This window comes from Scomber japonicus, chromosome 13 (assembly GCF_027409825.1).
Source record: "Scomber japonicus isolate fScoJap1 chromosome 13, fScoJap1.pri, whole genome shotgun sequence".
Taxonomy (NCBI): domain Eukaryota; kingdom Metazoa; phylum Chordata; class Actinopteri; order Scombriformes; family Scombridae; genus Scomber; species Scomber japonicus.
This window is the reverse complement of record NC_070590.1, coordinates 15,573,826-15,598,839: the sequence shown is the minus strand read 5'-3', so window position 1 is coordinate 15,598,839 and position 25,014 is coordinate 15,573,826. Positions and strand designations below refer to the sequence as shown.

Below are 25,014 nucleotides of genomic sequence, written 5' to 3'. Positions count from 1 at the left end.
TTGTAATCAGTAAAGTCTGTGGATAATCCCAGCCAGGAGCGCACTCACCTGCGTCGCTGCTTGCGGAGTGAAGGGAGTCTGTGTGGGGGAGTGTGAGTGTGTGTGTCGATGCTGCAGGATAGCGGCACGCCGTCTTTCCCCTCGCCTTTGTCTGCTTCAGTCTGCGAGCCGAGCCGCTGCCTGCCTCTTTGGAGGAGCCACTGGGTCCTAAAGCCAACGAGCACTGGACCCGCCCACTATGGAAACACTAAAGGTACCAGTCAATGTGGGGCTGGGGTGGAGCTCAGTCTATCACCAAAAGGTGCATGCACAGAAAAAGCTTGCATAGTATAATAGATATTATTTTACAGCCACGGACTAAAATCCTCTTAGTGTCCTCATATGTGGGTTTGAGGTACTTCTTTTTGTCAAGAAGTAAAGTGAACTTGCCTTTCTTCAATGTCCCTAGGAATTCCTGATTTCTCCTCCTGATTTAATGTTCTTACTTAACAATATTCTGGTTGTGTATCTTGTAATCAGCTGAAGCAAATTCATCACAAGTGTGTCCCTTTGAGACAAACCACACAGTTTGATGTTTTTGGTCTGGTGGAGCCCTTTGTTGGGAGGAGATAAAAGCTTGAATACCTCAGTGTTTGGAGTTCAACTTTCTTTTCTGGTTTCATTAAAGGGCATATTTCATTGTCAGGTAACATTACAGTTAGTATTTTAACCCTGAAAACCTATGTAGAGTAGGAAGTCAACACCTGCTCAACATTGAGATGATGTTGTTCGTTGTACGTTCAAGCGTGACACACATTCAGCCCAGTTTCTTACTATTCTTACTGTTGTTGACACAACACCTGCAATGTAGTGTGAAACAGTCTTTCAAACAGCTACATGTCAAGAAGTATTTTTACAGGTTTACACTTCATGATAACAGTAATAATGATGCTGATGCTGGTATTGACAGCTGAAGATGCACACAGAACAAATGTTTGCTGTTGATTTTGCTTGAAATTATGAGACTGTTTACATGATATAGGTACCATAGTGACATATCACCATGTGGATAATGCTGTCAGATTAATTTTAGATTCATTACTATAAAGCCCACACTGGTTTCTGGTTTGCATTAAATTACAGGACATGTAAACCTTTCTCAAGCTCATGGCTATGTAACCTGTTGTGGCTGTGTGTTAGTTGTTGTAGTGAGGTGTTGATTTCACTGAAAGCTCTGTCAGGGTGGGTAGAGGCTCCATCAGTGGTGTAATACATGGGGGAAAGGTGAGATGCAGAGCTTTAGAGGTGTCACATGATACTTCCAGCAGGCTAAAATGGGTCAAGTCAAACACAAATGTAACATCAGGCCAAACATCACGTAACAAATGAAATGCTTTGTTGTGAAATTCCTTGACCAGGAATGACTCTTGGCCTCAAACAGGGCCTCAATAGAAATGTATAAAGTTCCATGAAGTTCATCTTTGGTGCTTTTACAGCACTGACTTTAGGGCAAACAGAAGAAAACTGTGTTTTACCCTCAAACTTAATATCCATCTTTGGATCTATTTAAATGTACATGCACATTAACAGGCTTTATAGAAAATGGTTTAATACTCAATATACCAGTGACCACTACCAACCATTCTGTAAAATTAAATGTTTATTTATTGTTTGTGTTCTGTCATTGCACAAAATTATATTTTAGGAAATATTCTTATACTTAAAGTTGACTTGTTTATAGTCTTCTGCAGATCTTGGCTTTTAAATCTCAGGTTATTTTCTCCTTGAAGCCCATTAAAATCTTGTTGATTAAAAGAATCCAGATAAATTCTATAGAGCTCTCAGTGAACCATTAATGGTTATACAGTTATTGGGTAGTACAGTATAAGTTTGTGCAAGGAATTTGACTTGAAGGATTGCTCAAATTAAATATCAAAACAACTATACAAAACTATAACAGTCACCAGCACATGGGTGTCTTTCCTATCCATTATCTACATGATTTCACATGGGATTTCAACTGCCGGGGGTATGAGGATATTAATAAGGCCAGGGATTAAGGACAGCAAAGATGATTTATGCTGTGGCAAACATGTTCATTAATTAATTGTTCTACTTTGACACCAAAGACATCACTGAGTAGTTCACTGCTTTAAATGAGAAGACCAATGGATAACAGGTTTCTGTTTTTAAAGAGCCAACAAAAGGAGTTGACTCCTTTCACAGCAGGCTACACTCTCTTTGTCGTCTATTTCTCTCCCCTCAGGCGGAAAAGCTTCACTTTTAAACTCAGCTGTTGTCACATTCTGGAGCCTCTCCTTTGCATGTCACGCATAACTCTAATTCAGTCTGATCACTGGCTGCTCCACACCTCCCTCCCTGAGCTGCTGTCCACTGCCTGCAGTCTGAAAGAGGCAAGGGAGAAGAAAGTGTCAATGCAGGAGGTGGTTTATTAGCTTGGGGGCATATATGGGAAAAGAAGAGCAGATTTGGATATGTGGCTCTCAGCTTGGTGCTGTCACACATTGCCTCGTGCCAAAAATGGACATATACTCAGCGACTTTTCAAATCTGGTCACATAATTCCTTGATCAGTTTTAAAATGTCCACTAAATAGTTTTGTTAGCATTAGAAGCATTTGTCTGACAGACTTGGACTTAATTTAAAGAGCAAAGTCTTTCTTATGTTGTTTGGTGATGACACAGACGATAAAAATGTATCTTACCAACAAAAGTATATATGATACCCCTGATGTGTTCCACATTAAATACATTTGATAACTGATTGTCTATCGATTTTTTTATGTCTAGAGAAAAAATGGAATCGGAAACATCCTAGTAACATAATATATATGATATAAGTATACATTACACTGTGTGTTATTGCTAAAATATCATCCACATGAGTAAAGCCATACCTTGCTTATTTAAAGCAACTATATTACCATTTGTCAATGTAAAGGTGCAGTCACCATGGATGCACATAGACATGTAGACCTTTTGTATATAATTTTATGAACTATAATATGAAGAGAGCAAGAGGTTACAATTACTTTAGATAATTATAAAAGAGGAAGTATGCCTGAGAATTTTAACTTCCTTATCTCTCTTTTGGGGGAGGGGGCTTTTGCCTTTGTTTTGATAGTGGCAGAGAGGCTAACAGTAAACAGGAAGAGAGAGAGAGAGAGAGAGAGGGGAGTGACCTGTAGCATAGATCCCTTGCCGGAATCAAACCAGGGATGCTGTTATTATTTGGCATGCGCAGTAACCACTCAGCCACCAAGGCATGCCAAGAACTTCTTGAATAAAAGTTCTGAAAGGAGCTCAAGTATTGACCTCTATATGTGTTCACACATCATTACTGTCACTTAAAAAGTACATCATTCGAATTGTGCCTTTCAAATGTGACAACTTGACGCATCCTGGTAGAATATGCTTAGTCACAGTTTTCTTCCTGTTAATAATATCTAGCTTTTTAATATTTACTGCACATAATAGTTTGGATGTAATGAATTTAAATCTCAGATCTATAGCCTGCATCTTATGTTAAGGTCAAGTCAAGTCAGCAAGAGTTTCCACAGCAACAGGCACATGATAGATACAGTACCAGTCAAAGGTTTGAACACACTTTCTCATTCATGTAAATAGGAAAATGTGTCCAAACTTTTGCTGGTACTGTATGTTAATTCAGGGTTTTTTTTCGATATGTTGTTATCAAATTTGCATTTATTATAAATGATCTACATTATTAAATGTAGATTAACTTAAGAGGTGAACATAATGTACTATATATTTATTATTACAAGTTATGAGATCGTATTTCTTCATGTGTCACAGTCATTCTACTGTTGGTCTGCACTGTGGGAAACAGATACAATGGGTGTATTCAAAACTGCATTTGCTTATTTAAACATTTCCCGCAACTAATTTGTTTTATAAACCTAAACGGACACAAACACGGCTTCAGTGTGTATATTTAGGTCATTTACACAGAAACAGTACACACGGCGAAGTACAGTATACAGTAACAATTTCAGAAAGTGTGCTGTGCTGGCTGTTGATGTGACAAGGCTGCATGAGGTGGACTGCAGGATAAGCATAAGTGGTTCACAGCTGGTGTCTGGGGGGGAAACACGAGAGAGGGGTGGAGAAGGCTGGCCGGCGAAGGGGAGGGGAGGGGTCTGGTCACGACGGTGGGGGGTTTTGCAGCCATGGCGACTGATGGAGGAGGAAGTAAACAGATGTCCACAAGCTGGCAGACAGGCCCAGAGTGGTCGAGCCACTGAGAGACAGGTGGACATCCAGGAACACAGTGTGGGACTGCAAAGTCACTGTGAAGCCAAGCAGAGCTTTCCATACAGAACGCAAACACTGGAGTCTCTCATAAATACATCTGTCATTGTGTTATTTAGTGAACTTAACATAAATGAGGCCCACATTTGACTTCTTTGGGTTGTGCGTCCCTCTAAGTTTAATAGCAGTAATCACTGTGGCACAACTTTAAAGACCTGTGTTGACACAAAAAATCAGTCTCTTACAAAAAGTAATGTGATTATGATTCCATCTGCCATTGTCAACTACATGAGAGTAACTATTGAGACAGTCTCATTTAAAAAATTCAAGCCAATTGATGACAACTCCTAAAACATAAATGACCAAACACATCTTAATTGTCTTCATGATCCTAATTGCCATCCCTCCACATTCATTGCAAGCTAAAATCATGAAATGATGCGACAGTGATGATGATGCAGTGAGATAACCTTCATGTCAGTAGTCTAAATTAATTTATCACTGTCCTTCAACAATTTGCAGAGTCACCACACAATAGTCTTAAAGAAAGAGTTGAAATTGGTAGGCCATCAGTTTGAATTCCCCGAATCTGAGTGCAGGAAGTGAAGGAGACATGCTGTCGCCTCCCTCAACACTACCTGTCAACATGACCTTGAGAAAGGCACTTAAAACCCAGCTGCTCTGAGATGCACTTGTATGGAACTGACTCAGAGGACACTACAAAATATACTCTGAGGGGAAACAACTCAACCGTCATGACAATCCTTGAACAGGTTGAGGTGTAAAGGTGACTGAGCAAGGCACGTAAACCCCATGTGCTCTTATGTCTGTTGATGTTTAGGAGACAACACTTCATGTGCTGTCACATGTCATTATTAATGTCTTATTAGCCTAAACAAGGAGGGACAGTGAGAAGCTAAACAAGCTACACAGTCCAGAGAGGATGTATTACTCTGTCTCATTGTGTCATTGCTGTGCCTCTTAATCTGCCACCAGGGGGAAGACGAGCTGAACATGCATGAGTGGATGAAATCATGAATGAATTTATTATTTAATTAATTATAAATTAAGGCACGACCACTGTTGTTACAGTGTCAAATTAAATATAAAACCGCTTTCACGCAATACTTTTTCCCGCTGAATTTTTGGGGATCTAGCACCACAGGTAGGTAACTTCTCTTGCAAAATAGAACAACTACTGACTGAATTTGCATAAAATTTTGTACAGACATTTATAGTTTTCAGAGAATGACTTTAATGATCGCCTGACTTTTCTTCACCATGAGATGTTTTTGGTTTCAAGTAAAATGTATTGATAACACTGGATGGATTGCCATCAGATTTGGTGCAGATGTTAATGACCCCCTTTAAATGACTTGTTATAACTTTGATGATCCCTTAAGTGCCATCAGTAGTTCAAACTTTTTCCATTTGCATTAGTGCTAGTTAGCAAACGTTAGCATGTCAACATACTAAACTAAGATGGTAAACACTATAAACATCAGCATGTTGGTATGGTCTATGTGACATGGTACTATGCTGCTGTTAGCATTTAGCTCAAATCACAGCTTTGCCTGTAAGTACAGTCTTGCAGAGCCTCCAATGTGGGGGTACACTCTGCCCACATTTTTGAATTACCCAATTCAAAGAATCCAGCTCATATATTTTAATGTATGTACTTTGTTTTATGGGGTTCTTTCTGTTTTGTTGTGTGATTGTTGTTTCTTTTGGGTGACTTGAAAAGTACTGTAATTGGTCACTTTAATTAAGAATTAGGATAATTGTGATGTATAATAAAAATTGGAGAAAGCGTTGAAGTAGACAGAGAGTGACATTCCACGACATTATGAAAGAATACCTTAATGTATGAATGAGAAATACTCATGATGATTCATAACTGTTCTGATTCAGAAGAGGGGTTACATTTAAAATTGTTTAAATTACATCGATGTCCTCACACAGTGTGACTGCAGCATGACTCATGATGGTGTGATGTGTGTGTTACGGTAAACAGAGTGATGAGCAGGACACACCGCTGCAGTAATGACAGCATCATTAAACAAGGCCTAATCAGTTACCATGGAATCTTACTCGCAGCCAGAAAAAAACCTTGAGGCTTATTCTGAGCCTAATCAGTTGCAGCCACTGCAGGAAAACTATGATGAGCCAGAGGATGACGTCATGCGATGAGTAGTTTGCAAAGAAGCTTGTTCTTCCTCACAGACACAATAAACTTAGGCATCATCATCATCAGAACTTCTGCTGAATCACACGTGTGTGTTTGCTTTTTATCTGCTCTAACCCTTCCCCACTTTCCTCCACCACCTCATTCTCCTTACCTCTTTGTTACTTTATGTGCTTTGTTATCTTTATCATAGAGAAAATGTATTAACAAGCCAGTGTGTTGGCATGTGAGTCTGAATAATATTACCTGAATATTTAAAACATGGCGGATTTAGCTAAACAGGAGGTGGGTGGCTCACTGGATAAGTTAGAATTAAGGAGAGAGGATCCAAAAAAGTAAAACATGACCTGGATTTCCTTTATGCTCTTTCAAATCGCCATGTGGGGAGTCACTATTGTGCCGTCTCAAGTAGCTTTGTCTGCTCTGCGGATTTTCTAATGAGGGGCTTTTGGAGGAGGATGACAGAGCGTTCTGCCTGTTCTGTCGGGGAGGAGGGGCGTTAAAAGGAAATGAGCAACGCACTGTCCATGGATACGACTAATACTAGATCCCCCCTACTCAGATGCCCTGCTGGCAGCTTGGCAGCAACATGAGGACTGAGAAGGGTGGCATTAGTCTGAAACTCTCATTATGTCAGATACCCTGAAAACCTCTAATCTAAGCACCAAAATGATAGGGGTAGAATTAAACCGAACTGGGCAAAAAGGCAGCAGAAGGGTAATTCAAAGTATTCAAATAAGCTTTGTCTATACTTAACACTGAACAACTTTATTTAGACAGCAAATATGCTTACATGTGATTTATTTCTTTTAGAGAATATTTAATTTAATAATCCATTATATTTTATATATACATGTTATATATGTGTGTGTTTGTTCCATCTCTTCTGAATGCTACAACACAAATGCGTCTGCCGGGAGTAGAGATTTTTTACAGCAGCTGGAAATTTGTATTTTTTGTATGTATTTCTTAAAGTAAAAGATCTGAAAGAAGGGGTTAAAGACAGACACATGCAGAAACACAAACTTCATTAACAGAAAATAGATTTAAAAATCTAACAGACTAGGCCTCACTCAAGGTAGAGGATGCTCATTAGTAAGAATATATACATATAGATTAACCCTTTAGATGTAAAGCAAACATTTCCTTCCCATCTATACCTGAGTAGGAAGGAAGTAGGCATCCTAAAAAAAGATCAGATACAGTAAAACTGGTTGTCCCTCTGGTCAATATGTTATTATCATGAGACAGCTGCATGACAGTTGGTCAATAAATCACTCAACCAAAAACGTGTGAAGAATAAGGTCAGACAGGCAAATCTTAGAGGAGGTGATGTTTTCTCTCTCTTCACAATGGTAAATGGCTCCTTCAATCTTAAAGCATATTACTGAGTTTGGTATGTTGGAAGCTTAATCATCTCTACTCACTGTGAGAAGAAAAAGTGTAATTGTCAACATCATTGATTGGATCAGTAATCACAGCACGGGCACAGTTGGCCTATACCAGGACATCATATACAGTAGGCTGCTGTATGTCACTCTATAGTTTTCTGTTTTTCTACCTGCCTATGAAAAGTTTTCATATGTAGCAAGACAATATTTTCTCAACACATAGAGGAATAATTCATCAGCTTAAATTCAAATATGAAAACTTCCTGCAATTAAGTCCTGCAGTCATTCGGTTTGCCTGAAGATGGACATATTTCACAAGACATACAGTAAGTACTGAATAAGGAACCTTAGAAAGATAAGAAGGCATTGTAATCAAATCTAGTCTAATTTTATACTTGTCATTTCATTTTGGGGATTTATGAAGCTGGTTTTAAAATTCTGTATCTGTTCTTGGGAGATACCAAACTGAACATATGTTTGAGCTTGGATGAAAGGGTTATTTCCCAAAAGGAGGTAAAAATATCTGTGAGGTCAGCCTACACACTGGCTGTGAGAGGAAGCCAAAACAGGATTAGCAAAAAAGATGCTAATAGACAGTTGCACTGTTAAAATGTCACAACAATTTTCAGCAAGTACAGGATTTTTCATGTCTTTTGTGATTAATATGTACTTTAAAATGCTGCTGCCACTGCTGCTGCTTCTTGTTCTTAAAATCTACAAATAATCATCATACAGTATAAGTAGTAATACAAAGAATAGTGGTGTTGTTTTATGGACAGCCAAACTGTCACAGGTCTGCCATCTGCTGGATCATTACAAGGTTGCAACACATTTTCCACCCTTCAATTTAGAATGACTTTAAAGGGATAGTTGAGGTTTTATTTTTATTTTAAACAGTGTGGTAAACGCTGGCCTGCATCCACAGAGCCTAAAAACTGAGCTAATGTCTGTACTATAGTACCACTACCAGTGAGTCACTCATACCAATTTATGTCAAAAAATCTGAAGTGATCCTTTAATCCCACACTCAATTACTGCCTAAATTGAGATTGTGATTGAGTGGAAATTAGTTTTTGCATAATTATTTAGATTCCTTATACTGTAGGCTACGTGTTGATATATAAGTACAGTGTTTGGTTACATGTATCAGCATCACTTCACGTCTACTTAAAGGTTGAATATGTAGAATATTTATTAAAAGCTATATTTTTTTTTAAATAATACAGCCACAGGGCGTTTTGAGGGGTACAGAATGAAAGTATTGCTTTTCCATAAAAAAAATATTTAGTCTGAATTAATATTTTTAAAAATTTTTGACGGGTTCGACAATGACGTTCTGACACGTTCTGTGTACACCGTACCAGCCAATTAGCGGCCGGAATTGCGGGTTGCCAGGGTTGTCTGTTGTTCCGGTGCAGCTACTGTAGGCTGGCACTGGGTGAAATGGAGTTGTAAACAAGTAGAGCCGTGTTGGACTTACTAAAACCAGCGTTTTTTGCTCTCAAGTACAACTTTTCATCACAAAACTTCGAAGGTAAGACAGAATATCTGTTAGTCGCTGTAAATAAGTGGTTGTTTAACTTTGTATTCTTTGGCTGCTGGTTCACTGAGTTTTAAGCGCAATAATAGTGGTACTGTTGAACTCGCCAGGGTCTTAGCTTTCATATGAGATGCTATTTGTTTGTGTACCGTGAAGTATCAAAACGGCAGCAATGGAAATGTGGACAGTGGGTTGACTTTCTGACGCTATTCTGATTTTGATATTTGATCATTAACCTCTTAACGCACGCTGTTCCGTTCACGGGACAGGACGGATGTTAGGAGGTAGCCACGCGTTCTTCTGAATGTTTTAAACACCAACCCTTAAACGTATATACTCGTGCCATACATTGTTGGAAAGCTTAGATTGTTCTGATTCATTCAAGACCACTCACGACTTATATGGTTGCTCACAGCCGTAATAGTATTAGCGATTAGCTTGGCTAGCCACTCAGCTAAGTGAGAAAAGCTATAATGCTACATACCTTCAAAGTCTTCCCTTTATCCACAACGATCATCTTATGACTTAGCACTTTCTGTACAACTCGCCAAGTATCCATCCTTGTGAAATATGAAATCCGTTTTCCATAAAACCGGAATACTTACCTCAATATGTCCATGTATTTAGTCCAACACGTAACGTAATAACACAAATTTTTACGTCATTTCCTGACCTGCGCGTCCATCTCAGAGTACACGTGACTAGATGTTTACGACCATAGACATATAAATGTCTTTATACATATAAAGACATATAAATGTCTTTATATGTCTATGTTTACGACGGTGAGCCTCTTCTGCTTCTGACGACACCACACACAAGCCAATCGGTGCTTAGGATTAGGCAGTACATGCAGAGACATTGCTGCTACTCCCACTGGCGTTACAATGTAATGTACCTCGGTGGTTTAGTCAGTTACAGCAGAGACATTATAATAAGAGAGAGAGAGAGCCTTAGAAGGACTTTGGTTACAGCGAGGGTATGTTCGCTTTCTGTTTTCAAAATAAAAGCACCAACTCTATCGTTATGGTTTTCTTAATAATAAAAGGCAACGGGTGTTTTATTTTGTGAAAATGATCGCTACGGCTAACTTGAGTGGCTCCGAATTCGCAGGAACAAAACTTTAAACAGATGTTATTTGGACAAATTAGCGTCACATTGTGGATCTAAATGGCTACTTTCTCGCCTAAAAAGGTTAGACATGTGGATAAAGTGGTATATTTACAGAGTTAGAGCTAAAATAAAATCCGGCACCGGACCTGGCAACCCGACTGCTGGAATTACTTTTTGGTTGTTGCGACTACGATCTCGAGACATTAGATGGCGTTGTTCTGCTCATTCTACATATTCTACCTTTAAGGTGCACATATAGTGGCAATATCTGCAATAATTTACAGAAAAATGTTGTAGGTTACTTTGAGTCTGATATCAGGAGAAAAAACATAATTCGATTATTATCACGTTTTGTGTTCCTCAGAGCCAACACTGTAAACTCCTACTTGTGTTAAAGTGTGTTTAGGTATTGCTTGTTGGTGTATTTCCTGCTAACTAAACCTCTTTCTTCGCTGCATTTAGATTCAAAATGATTATTTTATATAATTTATATAATTTAACATGAATTTCTTGCAAATCTGTATCGTTGAATTTCAACCTCTTGGACGCACTTCCTTGCCGACTCTGTAAAAGGACGCCTCTACCTCCAAAAACAAAAACAAGTCTGACTTCCTGCTGTGGCTTTCAAAGTAAAAGCACGGGAGCGCAACTACCTTTCAGCAATCACATGAAAATCTGCTCTGTTGAGTCTGATTTCACGAAATGTTTTTCTAGTTCTCTAAAGAAGAGCATGGATACATGGGACACACACAGACACACACACACACAGACACACACACACACACACACACACACACACACACACACAAAATGGCCAATAAATATAACTTCTCTTTGGGAGATTTGAATAACCCTTTATTTCAGACTTACATCATGTTTTCATTAGAGGCTCATAGTAGTATCCATTCTTCTGTTCTCTCTTTTAGTTTCTTTTGAACCTGTGAAGGACAATATAGCAGTGTTTTTTCAATCTTGCTCCTGGGGTCCTGGGTGGTGATTAAGCTTTTGCAGTGCTTGATGATGAGCTGATCGTTTGAATCAAGTGTGTTGGAAGAGGGAAACATGCAAAGCAGGGATGCCTCAGGACCACGATTGAAGAACAGCAACTAAAAACGTTTGCTGCAAAAGAAAGAAAGAAAATAAAGTAAATGATACACTAGGCCTATTAATTTTCAAATACAACCACACGTCCTTGCATCAGGCTACTATAAAAATAAAAACAAACAAACATGTATTTATATAGCCTCACTATTCATGCATAAAATGCACCAACAATGCAATAAAATACATTCTCTAAATTGTTTCTGGGATCATGTTGGACTCATTGTATGGCGTGGCTAACATGCACCATTAATTTGAAACTTACCGGAAACCTCCCTTTAAACTCTTCCAGCTGGACGCGCACGCAAACACAAAAAGCAGCGAGCGCGTGCTATGGTGGGAGAAGACGCGCGCGGACCCTCTGATTTGAGCTCATTTGCAGCAGCTGACTGACCTGCGGCGGTGTCGCCTTGTTAATGACAAGATGTCTGTGGACGAAGTGTTTGTGTTCCGGCCCTTCAAGCTCATCGCTCTGCTGTGCGTCTTCCTGGCGCTGTGCCTGGACGTGGTGGCTCTGCTGAGTCCAGCCTGGGTCACTGCGGACCATTTCTCCCTGTCCCTGTGGGAGTCCTGCTCCCAGTCCGAGGCACGGGACCCGACGGGGGAGGCTGAGTGGAGCTGCTTCTCCACCCTCACATCTGGTGAGAAAACATCTGTTGTGTTAAACTCTTTGTCCTCACTGTTAGGATGTGGTTATTGTGTTGGAGAAAGACTTTACGAAAATGTTAAGTTCAAGTAAAAAACAGATTTAAAGCTGTTATTACACAATGCAGAATGATGCAGGACAAGTTAGATGTGTTTGAAAGTTGTAGAATTGCTAAAACTGTGGTAATAAAGCACTTTTACAGGGCAAAAAAAAACCTAAGACAGGCCTATTGATTTGTTGCTGTAACTTAATTATACCGTGTGCAGTAACTCTGCAAGCTGTTGAGGTTGTATTGCAGTATGTACAGGCATGTTATCAATGTCTTGTTTTTTTATTTGTCGCAAAGGCTGCACATCCATATCAGTTGTTTTTGTATATAAGCAGAGAAGCAGCTCTGGCCACCATCATCTCCCAGTCATAGGTTTGTTTTAGTTGGCTTTGTTGGTCTCTGTCCAGCAGATCAGGCATTCAGGGTTTCTCATGCTGATAAAAGTCCCTCTTCATACCAGAACAGTGACGCGGCTTCACTACGACAAACATGATTGTGATGCCAACAAGATTTGACTCATGAGAAGGCAGGATGTGACTGAGTTTGAGTTTAATCCATGTTGACTCATTGACATTTTGTTTTCAGGGTTGTTGGGTTTTTTTTTCAACATCAAATCAATCAACAAAGTCATTTTTATATATAAATGTTGATTCCATCATATGAATGACCCTTTTTTAGATTAATAAAAAGTCAGTTTTTATGTGAACAATAAGAAACTTGTATTAAACACCTAAACATAATCACTTTTGGTGCATAACAAGTGAATCCACCACCAGAAAGGCTTTGAGTGAATCTGTAGAGACACATCCAGCATCTTCCCCACCATCCACCTCACCAGGCCTGGACCCACCAGGTTGCCTTTTGTCCAGCAGAGAGGCCACATGACAGGAGTGTTTGTGCTCCCCACCACCACCCCCCCACCAGAGGGGGAAATCCGCATTAAATGTACCAGATTTACCAGCATTATGGCTGCTGGCTTGTACAGTAGCTTTGGCTGCTTTATTAGCTGGAGCTTCATCTGTAACATAGCCAAGTGTTACAATAGCATGAAACACACACATTTAAGACAAAACCATTGTCCATTGTATTCGACGAAAGTATATGAACTTTGACTTTAATCTTTGACCTTTGACCGAATTTCACTACCAAGACACATACACACACCCATACACACACACATTAACAGCCACAAAGAATTTAAAGGAAACATCCTTGGTGTGACTGACCGCTCTCTCATATTGTGGAATGTGTTGGGTTCAATGGGTTTGTCGCTTTTGAGTGTCTACAGACCTCATTAAAGCAACTGTGTGTGTGTGTGTGTGTGTGTGTGTGTGTGTGTGTGTGTGTGTGTGTGTGTTGAGGTTAAAGGGGCAGTTCACCAAAAGGCAATGCAGATTTCCTATGCACATACTCCAATTCCAAGAGTGATGTAATCTGGTGGACACAATCTAATTTACAATCTCAGTGAGTAATACTCTTGAGAAGAAGATACGCTGTTTTATAAATCTTTTGTAGAGATGATTTTAATTAGTCACAACCAAAATTATAACCACATAATGGATTTAAGATGGTAGAAGGAATATACTGTGGAGAATATGTCTTCTTGTGCTTGAGGCTGAATCAAATGGAGGTCAGATGTGTCATTGGGGAAATGTTTCCTTTTTACCATCCTGAAGACCAGTGAATCAGGAGCTCAGCCGAGAGAGACACACCCATTGACAATTGTTCGCTGGGCTTGTTAGTTTCATCTAATGCAAATTCTCCTTTTCAGTCAAGCCTTTTATGGTGAGGCTTTCTTCTGACACTGACACAAGGGACATTAAAGAGGGAATGCACAATGCAGGGAAAGGATGGAAGATTGAAACACTTTAAAATGTGTTGTGTAGGTCTTTCCAGAGATGAATCCTCTCATGCACAGGAAGTAGCATTTTTTACTTTTCCAGCAGTTTGTTTGGAGTAAACTGGACAAATGTGCAGTTTAAAAAGTCACCACGGAAAATGCTGGCAGCCAAGGAAACCCCCAACTTCATCGACCGAAACCTCCACGGAGACATAACTGAACACACTGACTTACACATGATATTTGCTCTGAAAAAACACCAAACAATTATACCAAAATAGAACAATAGAAATCTTGACGATTACTAACTTCATTTATAAGTAAGAATTTATAGGAATTACAGACAAGAAGACATTTGAGGATGTGACCATTTACTGACACTTTTTAGACTAATCAAGAGGAGAAATAGTCAACAGATCAATCAGTAAGGGACATAATTATTAGCTGGAGCTGTAATAGATATACAATAAACTGTGAAGGAGAAACTCTAGTACTGTACTACGATTCATTACTGACACAGATAAGAACAAAATCACATCTGAAAATATCAGCTATGTTTGTTGGTATGAGTGATGAATTTAGGAGATGATAGTACAGTTTTGTACTGAAGCTCAGTAACATGAGTTTTTTTTAGTGTACTTTGCCTTTTTAAAATACTGTACATACAATTTCAATTGTCAGTTTTAAGATGAGTAAACATCCATGTATATACAACTGTTTGTAATCAGGTAAATTTTGCATATTTACCAATCAGGATCTTGTTGTTGTCCTGATGGAGCCAGTCTGTTGTGCAGGTCAGAGTTCATTCTGCTTCACTCACTTCTCTCTGTGGGATTAGCTCTTGTTTTGTGTTTGTCAACACAGCGCTTCAATTCAGCCAGGCTGTCCTGTTAATTGAGCTTTTGTTGGGATGCTCCTCTCTAACCTGCGTGTGTTCCATCCTGCAGACTGGCAGATTGCCACCCTGGTGTTGCTCGGAGCCGGTGCCGTGGCAACCCTGGTGGCCTTCTTGGTGGCCCTCATTTCCCTATGCAGAGGGACACAGAGACGGCACTACCGCACCGTGGCTGTGTTCCTCTTCACTGCAGGTACGTCTTTGTCACCTCTTCTCAAACTAAAGTTCTGAAAGCGGCTGCACTTTTTCCACCCCATATGAATATTCATCCAATGTTCCAACACACCACGTTCACGCACATTTGGAAACACAAAGGAAATACATATGCATTCACCACAACCACAACCATTTCCATGTACACAAGGTTTTTTTTGTTTTGTTCCAGTGCTCACATTAAATAGAAGGGTGCAGAGGGAAAGAAGCAGCTGAATGAGGCTTGCTGGTTGAGCTCACTTTTTCTGTGGTGTGGAGTCTCTAGGGCTGCTGGCTCACGGGCCAAGAAAAAGCAGCCGCAGAATTTACAGACTTACCAACAAAGTGAAGTCACTAAGGGGGGAAAAAATACCCTGCCACAGATTCCTCAGCCAGCGCTGCCTTATAGTTTATAGTTTGGATCTCCTGGCTTTGTGAGAAGGTCCTTTGGGTGAAACCAAATTTTGACACTGGCGGGGGAGGATCTATCTATAAAACATATAATTAAAATGAAAGGTTTAGTTTTAGCAGCAATCAGAGCACGTTGTTCCATTTGCTATACAGATACTATAATAACTGACTCATAGCCTGTGCTTACTTTACTTTTAACAATGATGAAACACTAACCACTTACCGCTACTTAACCCATGCCCAGTTAGTTTTTCCAGTTTCCAAAATAGAAATTATATAAGAAAGTCCTGCTATGCATCACAGATCCTCCTGCAGTTTTGCATCATACATGCCTGTAGACTAGTTTGTCTGTTCCTTATATTAAAGTCATACGTCTCCATCATTTCAAACTCATATTGTGTGGAAAGACATGGTGAAAAGCCACAGAAGTTTATTTTTAAATTCACGTAAGATCCAAGTTTTCTGTTGACACCAACTATTTAAGCACAAACTACATAGGTTATTGGGAAAATATATATAGAACGACAGGGGGATGAGCTGGATGAACAGATAAGGGGGGGGATGTACTTTTAAGGTATTTTTGCCTTGTTCAGTCTATGAAAACATCAGCCATAAAAGACCACAGTGTGCAGTCAACTTAATGGCTGTGCTTTTGACTGCTAGCCATTGACTGAAAAACGTGGGAATGCAGTGTTATCCTTTCCTGTGTGTAATTGCTTTAAGAGCCTTGCGAGAATAAGGCCTCCATACAGGCACGCAGTCCTCAGCTGAGCAGCAGCAGCAGCAGCAGCAGAGGGGTTGGACTCTGTTAAACGCCCCTTGGCAGGACTGTGGCTGTGTGGTATTTATTTTCTGTCCAGAAATATGACCTCAGCAGGCTGCGAGCTCAGTCTGGGCTCCATCAACAACACCACCGCATTCTTGGGCTGCTGTCGCTCCTCCTGCACATCCACTCCTCGGTCCTGTAGGAAGGAAAGGTGGAGCCAAAGTTACACAAAGTCCCCTTCCCCAAGAGTCACCTAGCATGCATGCAAAAAGGAACTAAAGTCAGTGGTTTGAGAATCCGCCTTTGATGGCACACTCGCCCTGACGCAAACCCCGTGTACCACCGGGAGTTCATGTGAGTTAAAGGAAAGGGATTCACAGTGATGGAGGCATTACAGTAATTTTCCTGATGTGATGTCAAGGTCAAAGGAATGGTGACAATTGTTAGAAATTGTTCCACATTTCACAACAATAAGGAACCATATGGGCTTTTGGGACTTTGGGTTTGCGGAAATGCTTGGGAACAATGAGCGATGTTAAAGAAAGCCCACTTCAAAAGAGTCCTTGTCAGAGAGCAAGACACCACAGGGAGGTGTGTCATAGAGACTCTTTCCTTAAAACGCCTTTTTTCTTTTTATGGAAATATAATAGTTTATAGTAAAATCTATCTGTCCTCTTGTTATTGCACTTCAGTTTGGAAAGCATATTTTGGTCCTCACCTTAAAAATGCTGTTTAAACTTACATTATTACTATTATTATTATTATAGACTACACATATTTTACTACTTAAATACTACAGTATTTATATTATTCATACAATTTCTACAACCTCCATCACTGCTACATTTACCACCACCTTTACTACTAATCCTACAACTATTGCCACCATATTATGTTTTTTGACACTGTGCCGGTACAAGTTGCTCTATAACTGAAAATACTGCAGGTTCTACTTTTACCTGATCTTTTATTGCACTTTAATCCTCTCTGCGTTTCTGCTCTGATTCTTAATATTTCCACAAATCAGTTTTACTCCCCAGTCTGGTCCTGCTTCTGTGAATAATCCTGCTATTTTTGCTTCTTCATAATGCTACTTAATCTTTTATTTGTTAACTCTTTTTTACAAATTTCATCATTCCTTTTTAAAATAATCCTCATTCGCATATGTCTCATCATCCTTCGCCTGAACTAGGACTATTTTGGTGCTTTCATCACAAACCTTTAGTAAAATGAAAGCAGTATTCAAGTCAAAAACATTTGATGTTAATGGCTTGTGTGAAAAGATACATTTGAATGCTAACGTAATGCTGTAAAGGCAGAAATGATACTGGGTATGAAAAGACGGCGAGGTATAAAAAAGGGAATAGGAAGGTGTTTTTCAATGTCTGTGAAGAGAGCTTAAAGTCACTGACAGTAACTAGAGATTAGTTATATAAAGTGATTATCTTCTTCATGTCAGGGTTTCTGCTGCTTCAGATGATCTCGTCATCAGTGAGCCCCTCTAAAGAGTCTCCATGACAGGGATAACAATGTAAACTTTGAGTGGGTAACAGGAACATGTCAAAATGGTCCTATGTAATTATACTTATCTAGTTTCCATAGTTTCTGTCCTCTTTTTTTGGGTCTTTATATACTTACTGTGACTTCTTGGTACCACAGTGTTCTTTACTCTACTGCACCTCTAACTGAATTCATCTATTGTGACAAAAACTATTTGATCAAATAAGTATATAAGCATGGAGGTGTAAACTGAATAATGTGTTACTGTTGATTCATGTGATCCTTTAAAACAACAGCATATTAAGCATGAGTAAAGACAGTGCTGTGAGTGCTTATAGCAATAGTGGAGCAATAGTAGTATTGGTAATATAGATAGCAGTAGTGGTATATTTATGATGTAGAGCTTCCACTAATGATTATTTTCATTATTGATTGAGCTGGCTATTATTTTTTCAATAAACTGGTCAAAAAAAATGTCAAAAAGGAGTAAACTACCAGCCCAACACCCCAAATATATAACATTTGCTGTCACATAAAAAAAGAAGCTGGAACTTTGTTTTTTGTTGTTGTTGTTGTGCTTGAAAAATGACTTTAAAAATGAATCAGTTAACAAAAATGATATTGCTAATTTCCTGCCAATTGACTAATTAATTACACAGCTGATAGTTTCTACTCTAGTGTTAAGTCAAGAAATACAAATTCAAACAGTGAGAGAGCTCTGCCTTTTATGATTTTCAGTTCACAATATCTCATTTCTAATTCTCTCCTGGTTCTAGTGGTTCTTCAGGCCTGCGCTCTGATCCTCTACCCAATCAAATTCATTGACGGAACGGTTCTGCAGACATATCACGAGTTCAACTGGGGCTACGGGCTCGGCTGGGGAGCCACCATCTTCATGCTGGGTGGAGGGATCCTCTTCTGCCTGCGGACGGACATATACGAGGATGCAATGTACTGAGTCCCACTGCAACTGCCGCCGCTGGAAATACACACATAAACACACACACACACTGACAGATTCTCATACAGGAGGTGTGCTACATTTCTCCACTCTGCACACAGGCCAATGTGCATGTGAGCACAGACTGCATCTCTTTCTTCCTCTCGCTGTCTTGCCCTCTCTGTTATTTTTAGACAGGTTGTGAAGGCCTAATTTAGGCCGGGGCTGTATGAATAGGACCCCTCACCCCCTCCTCCTTCCAGGCAGCCAGCGAGTCCCTCAGCCCTGCCGGTATTGGGGTGAGGTGGCAAAGCTGAAGCACGGAGAGCTTTCTGGACAGGCACGAGCCGCTGATGCTGGACGTTTCCACTGTGGTTTGACCTGGATCTCTATTGTTAGAGAAACAGAACAGTGGATTCTCAGCACAGACCTGAGTGTGCAGTGGCTGAACATTGAAAGGGATTGATTTACAGTACTCCCACATTTCCTTTTTTTTTATTATTATTTTTGTAGCATTTCACGCGGAAAAGCTTGTTTTTAATGTATTTATGGCATCATTTTCCACTTTATTAATATTGAAAACCTGAACTTCTCCCTCCATGTGTTCTAGCTGAAACATATCTAGTAACGCAAAGCCTTCTGGTATTAGAAGTGTAAATTAGTCAGCTTTGATATACGCTGGAGCTATCGAGTGTTGATAATTTGTTTGGAAACTCACAGCAGTTTGTCTCAAATGAAGAATGTAAATTTGTACAAAGTATTTCTACATGAAGGAAAATCCAGAATAAACAACTGTAGTTTTTGGGGAATATTAAGAGTGTGAATTACTGTTGCAGATTTACTATGATGTCCCCAGTGGTTCAAATACTCTGACTGTTGACAGAAATGGTGCCCCCTTTTTGGACCAAACTGCAAAATGGGAACCACTTTCATTACACAGAGCACACATTCCGCAGAGAGACCCACCATAGTTTATTTAAAGTGGTATTATCAGGTTCTAGCTTGCAGCTAGTTGGCAAAAAATAGAAACACATTTGTTAACACCAACCACAAGACATGTTTTTATATCATATGATTTATTATCTGGGGCATTTTTATAGTGTAAATGATTAATGTGCTCAAAATATACAGCTGCAGTTTTTATTTATTTATTTTTATTTGTGCATGTTTTTTGTAAAGCAGAAGGCACTGCCACACTTAAGCAGCCTGGTGTGAAGTCTCTGCACACACTTCCTCTACTCCACAGAGTCTGAACTGCAGCAGCTGGTTAAAGAATCTCTGGAAAAGAAACACTATCAAATAAACAATTTCAGTAGCTGCAGCCGTGTGAAAAGTTCCCAGGGGTGCAGACAATGTTTACATCAGATTTTAATAGCTTTAAGGGAAAAGACCCTACATCATGTGAACCGGACACCTGGCTTCTGTGAATAGTGTAATCGCGTGTCGAGTGTTTGTGGTGCCAGATCAGGGGCTGTCTTATAATAGCAGTGACCTCTCAGGAATCTTTGAAATGTGGTTTACTAGTTAAAGGTGATGTGCTTACATGTCAGGCTGGCAGAGAGGGCACACATCATACAGTGTCTAAAGCAAGACAAGTGTGATCACATTACTTTCAGGTAAAGTCTGTTGTCTTCGGTTAAACATTTGTATCAGTGGAGAACACCAAGTAAAAGTTTTGACAGGCTGAACAAGTGAAACATTGATTCAGGACATAGAGACTGAAACTACTGATATTTCCCTCTGGAGGAATATTTTTAAACTTTCTGGAAACATGGAAACAACTTACTTACTACGCATAAAATATGCAAACACATTTCCTGAAAGCAAATTTTCATGTTTGGCAGAAGAAAGGTTTTTAAAGTATGCACTCACTAAAACTGGTGTGCTGTAGAGGTGAAAGGTCAAGATGCCAGCGGTTTTTCGTTCTCCTCACTCCACCCACACAGTTACAACTCTTCTTAGGTTACACATTTCTGCACAGTTAAGAGGTACATGAAGAAAAAATATCCCAACTAAGGCATTTTTCACATTAATGGTAACTCTATGTGCCAGCTGCTCATTTCCCCTGAGATCTTACTCTGTTTACTTTCTTCTGCCTCCATTCTTCACATGCACTAGCACCACACCCTCACTATTGACTCTCTCCTACCACCTAGTGACCAAATCTCTCAATTTGATTCTTTCTTCCAGTTTTAGGTCTATATTCATGCAGCAGCATGTTTAAGTACAAATGTTGATCTCAAATCTCTTTCAATAAACAGCCAAGTTTTTATCTTGACTTGTTCTCCACAGTCTTTAAAAAAATGAGGTGGAAAACCAATATGTTCTTATTTGGGGCGGCTGTGGCTCAGGAGGTAAAGCGGTCGTCCTCCAATTGGAAGATTGGCGGTTTGAATGAGAATGAATGGTTAACTTCCTCCTTATGTGCAGGTTAACTTCCTCCTGATGTGCAGGTCCATTTACAGACACCAAAATATGTTAAGCCTGAATTCAGATATGATTGAGATTAAGATAGGTCTGATTCTAAAAATTCACAAGAAAAGTACAAGACTCCCATAAGACTGACCTGAAACAATAAAACAACATTATCTAGTCATTTTTTCATGGTACAGCTGAGGATAATTCTGCACTACTGCAGCTGCTGCTACAAGGTCTCAGCTCCAAATACTTTGGACATGACCGTAGTCTTTCCCACGTCTGCCAAGGATTACAGCAATTTACTGTATGTCAGCAGAGGAAACAAAACCAAAGCTAGAAACAGGCTTTCCTAGACAATGCATTTATTGTCGAACGCTGAACGTGAATCTCATTCAGTGAACTGCGTCTGTGAGGAAAACATGGCCTCTTGGAGAACAGGCTGCCCCCTGGGGGCAGTAACCAGCCAGGCCCTGCACACTTCACTCTGCAGGGACAGATTCCAGTTACTGAACCCAGAGGACAGAGACAAATATATGCTGCGACACGTTGATGCCTGAGGAAGGAAGTCATTGTTTTAGTTATACAATTGTAACTATTTATGAACGTGCAAGTTTGAGATGTTTTTAAATTATGAAGGCAAACCTGAAGTTGTCCAGCTCCTCCTATGATCCTCAGTGGTGGATGTCTTCTGCACACTACGGTCAGCAGACTAGTAAGGCAGATAAATTGACTGAAAAGTAACACCTGGGCTATACATTACCCTCCTACCAATCCCCTATCTAGCCTGGCCCCACCAAAATTACATATTAACCTGAGAAAAGTTACTCACTTCTCCTCCACTATCACATTTTTGCTTGCCTGCAGTTCCCTGGGTCCCATTAAACCCACACACTGCTACTGTACTGAACACTGCATGGAAAACATCTAAATACAGAACATAAAATATTCAAATGACTATAGTGAACCTTCCTCCTGCATACCATCTTTTATCTTCTGTTTTGTCATACATCAAGGGTATTTCAGTTGGACAAGAGACACAACAACGAGAGTTATGCACCAGCATTATATGTGCAGTTACCATTAGCTATGACACAAAAACAAGACATATCAGATTGTGTGTGTGTGAGAGAGTATGTGTGCCTGTCTCAGTGATTCTCTACTGATGAATTATAAAAGTCTGTTTTCTTATCAATTAGTAGCCAAATAAAGTAGAGTGACATAACTACCCATGGATACAGGCATGCACGTGGACAGTCAAGTGTGGACAAGGCGACTTGTGGGAAGCAGTCAGCTGCCTACATGACCTTGTGGGTGTCAATGAATGTTGGATCAAACAGTAAAACACCGAGGTCAGCCTGGATCCAGATGGTGAATTTCCCAACATGAACAAAAGTATAATTGCTTGTGTTTATTTTAGTGAGATCTCTGTGTGTCATGTGAATAGTGTATTCTGTGCTGAGATCTTATTTAGGTTTTTTTAGCTGAGTTTTAATCCAACTCTAATCTCCCTCTGGGTTAGGGTTACCCAATACCCAATACCTACTCATAAAAGTAATGTGAATCCTTTATACTGCATCATAACCACTTCACTTCACTTTTATGTAACAAATTACATCCTTATCATTGGTTAATTCAAAATGTTAATAGTTCTTAGTAAATGTTTATTAAATGTTTTAACATAGTCATTAGTTGGTCATGAAATATAAAAAAACATGAATATTGATTGACAATGTAATGTGCTGGGTGTTGTAGAATATCTGCTGGACACTAGAGGGAAACAAGGGCTAAATTATCTACAAGTAAATGAGATACATGAGGTAAGCACCATACAAAATGATTTTACTGTGCATGTTGGTCTTGTGCTATATATATCAATTAACTTGTATAATTAACTTCAGTTAAGTTCAGCAGTAGTACAGTTACTGAGGGAGGTTGTTCAAAGCATCACGGAGAAGTGGCCATAGTTCACAGCTGTGAATTCAGACATCTCAATTGCTTCTTTCTCTTTATGTAATCTGGATGATGTTGACATTAGGGCTTTCTGGGGCCCACACCATCTGTTGCAGGGACCTGTGTTCTTCCTGTCACTGAAGATCATTTTTATGACTCTTGGGTCATTGTCCTGCTGCAGAAGAAATTTGGGACCAATCAGATGCCTTTCTGGTATTACATGATAGAAAAGAATTTAAGCATCTGAAGTGCCTCCAATTTTCAAAACTTCTTACTATATTTATATATAAATACCAAGGGAAGATAATGGAAATGTAAATGGAATATAAATCAAAGGGAACACATCATAGTTCTTTGCTTCTGATCTACTACTGATCTATTTTGCCGTATTACAGCTATTCCTGTCTACCTGCAAGAGAGATGTTACAGTTGAAAAAGACAATTATGCACATGTGAGCAATACTTTGATTTAATAATACTTTGGTCTTCTGAAATGTTAAGCGGAACGGGTATTACTTGAGGCAACCAAATGACAAATGCGGCACTTTACAGAATGTGAGTATGCAGCCATTTTTATGAGTAAGTGTTTACTTTACTGATTTCATCCACTTAAAATCCTGCTGTTAATTCGTTTTTCAGTTTTATCCTAATGTAACTGTGATAGATAAATATAAAAATCAGTACAAAGCATTTTAGGTTTATTATTCCAAAAAAAGTATAGAATTTGCTGCAAAGTTGATACGTGAAGCCTTCTAGTGGCAATGTATAAAATCAGTCATCCAAGTGTAAATTTGACTTATGGGTTGAAATGCTGTTAAAACATTATGATTCTATGACTAAAAAAGAAATATTATGTTCTGATGAGACAACTATACAAACTTTATGCACAATATACAGTACTGGTTTTACTTTCTCACATGACTGGTATGGTCATTTATTGAAGGTAACATTGTGCAATATATTTTTTAATGTTTTTTTTTTTTTTTTTTTTGCATGAGTCAGTACACACTGGGCCACACAAGGTGTCAGCGTGCACACCTGTCCTTATTTGTTTTCTCTGGCTTTATGTGTGTGTGTGTGTGTGTGTGTGTGTGTGTGTGTGTGTGTTTGTTTTGTATAAGGTCTGGGTAGATTAGATAGAGGGATTTGATGAGTCAATGGCAGAGAAAGGAATAGTTTAACATTCATCTTCTTGTTGAGGGCAGAGAGAGACAGATTTCAGCAAGTTCAGCTGACGATACTACAGTTTCAGCTGCAGTCTTGCTTTTTGCACTGTTGAGTCATGATAGCAACTTAATATACATTAATACAAACACTTTATTTCAAAATAGGCCATTACATGAAAGAACAGAACAACTTTAACAGCAGCTGAAGCATAGGTTAAAATGATTTTCATTATGAAGGTTGTGTTGCATCTCAGACCCTACAAACATTTTCACACTTCAGTAAGAGCTCAAAACATGAAAGCCACATGTGATACTGTACATCCATTTCTGCATTTCAGCTCCTTTTTGTGGATTTGAATCCATAGTTTGTTCTAAGTTACTAGGAACATATACATATTTGGTATCTGGTTGTCTTGAAACATTTAACATTAGAGAACTGATAAAAAGAAAAAGACACTTTTGCATGATGCATAGGGCTCACAAAAAGTAATGTCAGCATCTGAATGATGCTGACATCATTCAGTACAGTGAAATATGCAATATATAATATATACCATATAAAATTCACACAGAGGAGGGAGTACATTTGGTGTAATATTTCATGTAATTGAGGCATTTTGGCGTATTTTGTACAAAAATCA

At 39.2% G+C, this 25,014-nt stretch overlaps 1 protein-coding gene across 1 annotated transcript; it reads left to right on the top strand.

Annotated features, from left to right (window-relative positions):
* Nucleotides 1–11,950: 11,950 nt before the first annotated feature.
* LOC128371368 (transmembrane protein 47-like) lies at nt 11,951–19,644 on the top strand. Its single transcript, XM_053331676.1, has 3 exons — nt 11,951–12,241; nt 15,083–15,223; nt 18,676–19,644. The coding sequence occupies exons 1-3, from the start codon at nt 12,025–12,027 to the stop codon at nt 18,855–18,857; spliced, it is 540 nt and encodes a 179-aa protein (XP_053187651.1). The 5' UTR covers nt 11,951–12,024; the 3' UTR covers nt 18,858–19,644.
* The last annotated feature ends 5,370 nt before the right edge of the window (nt 19,645–25,014 follow it).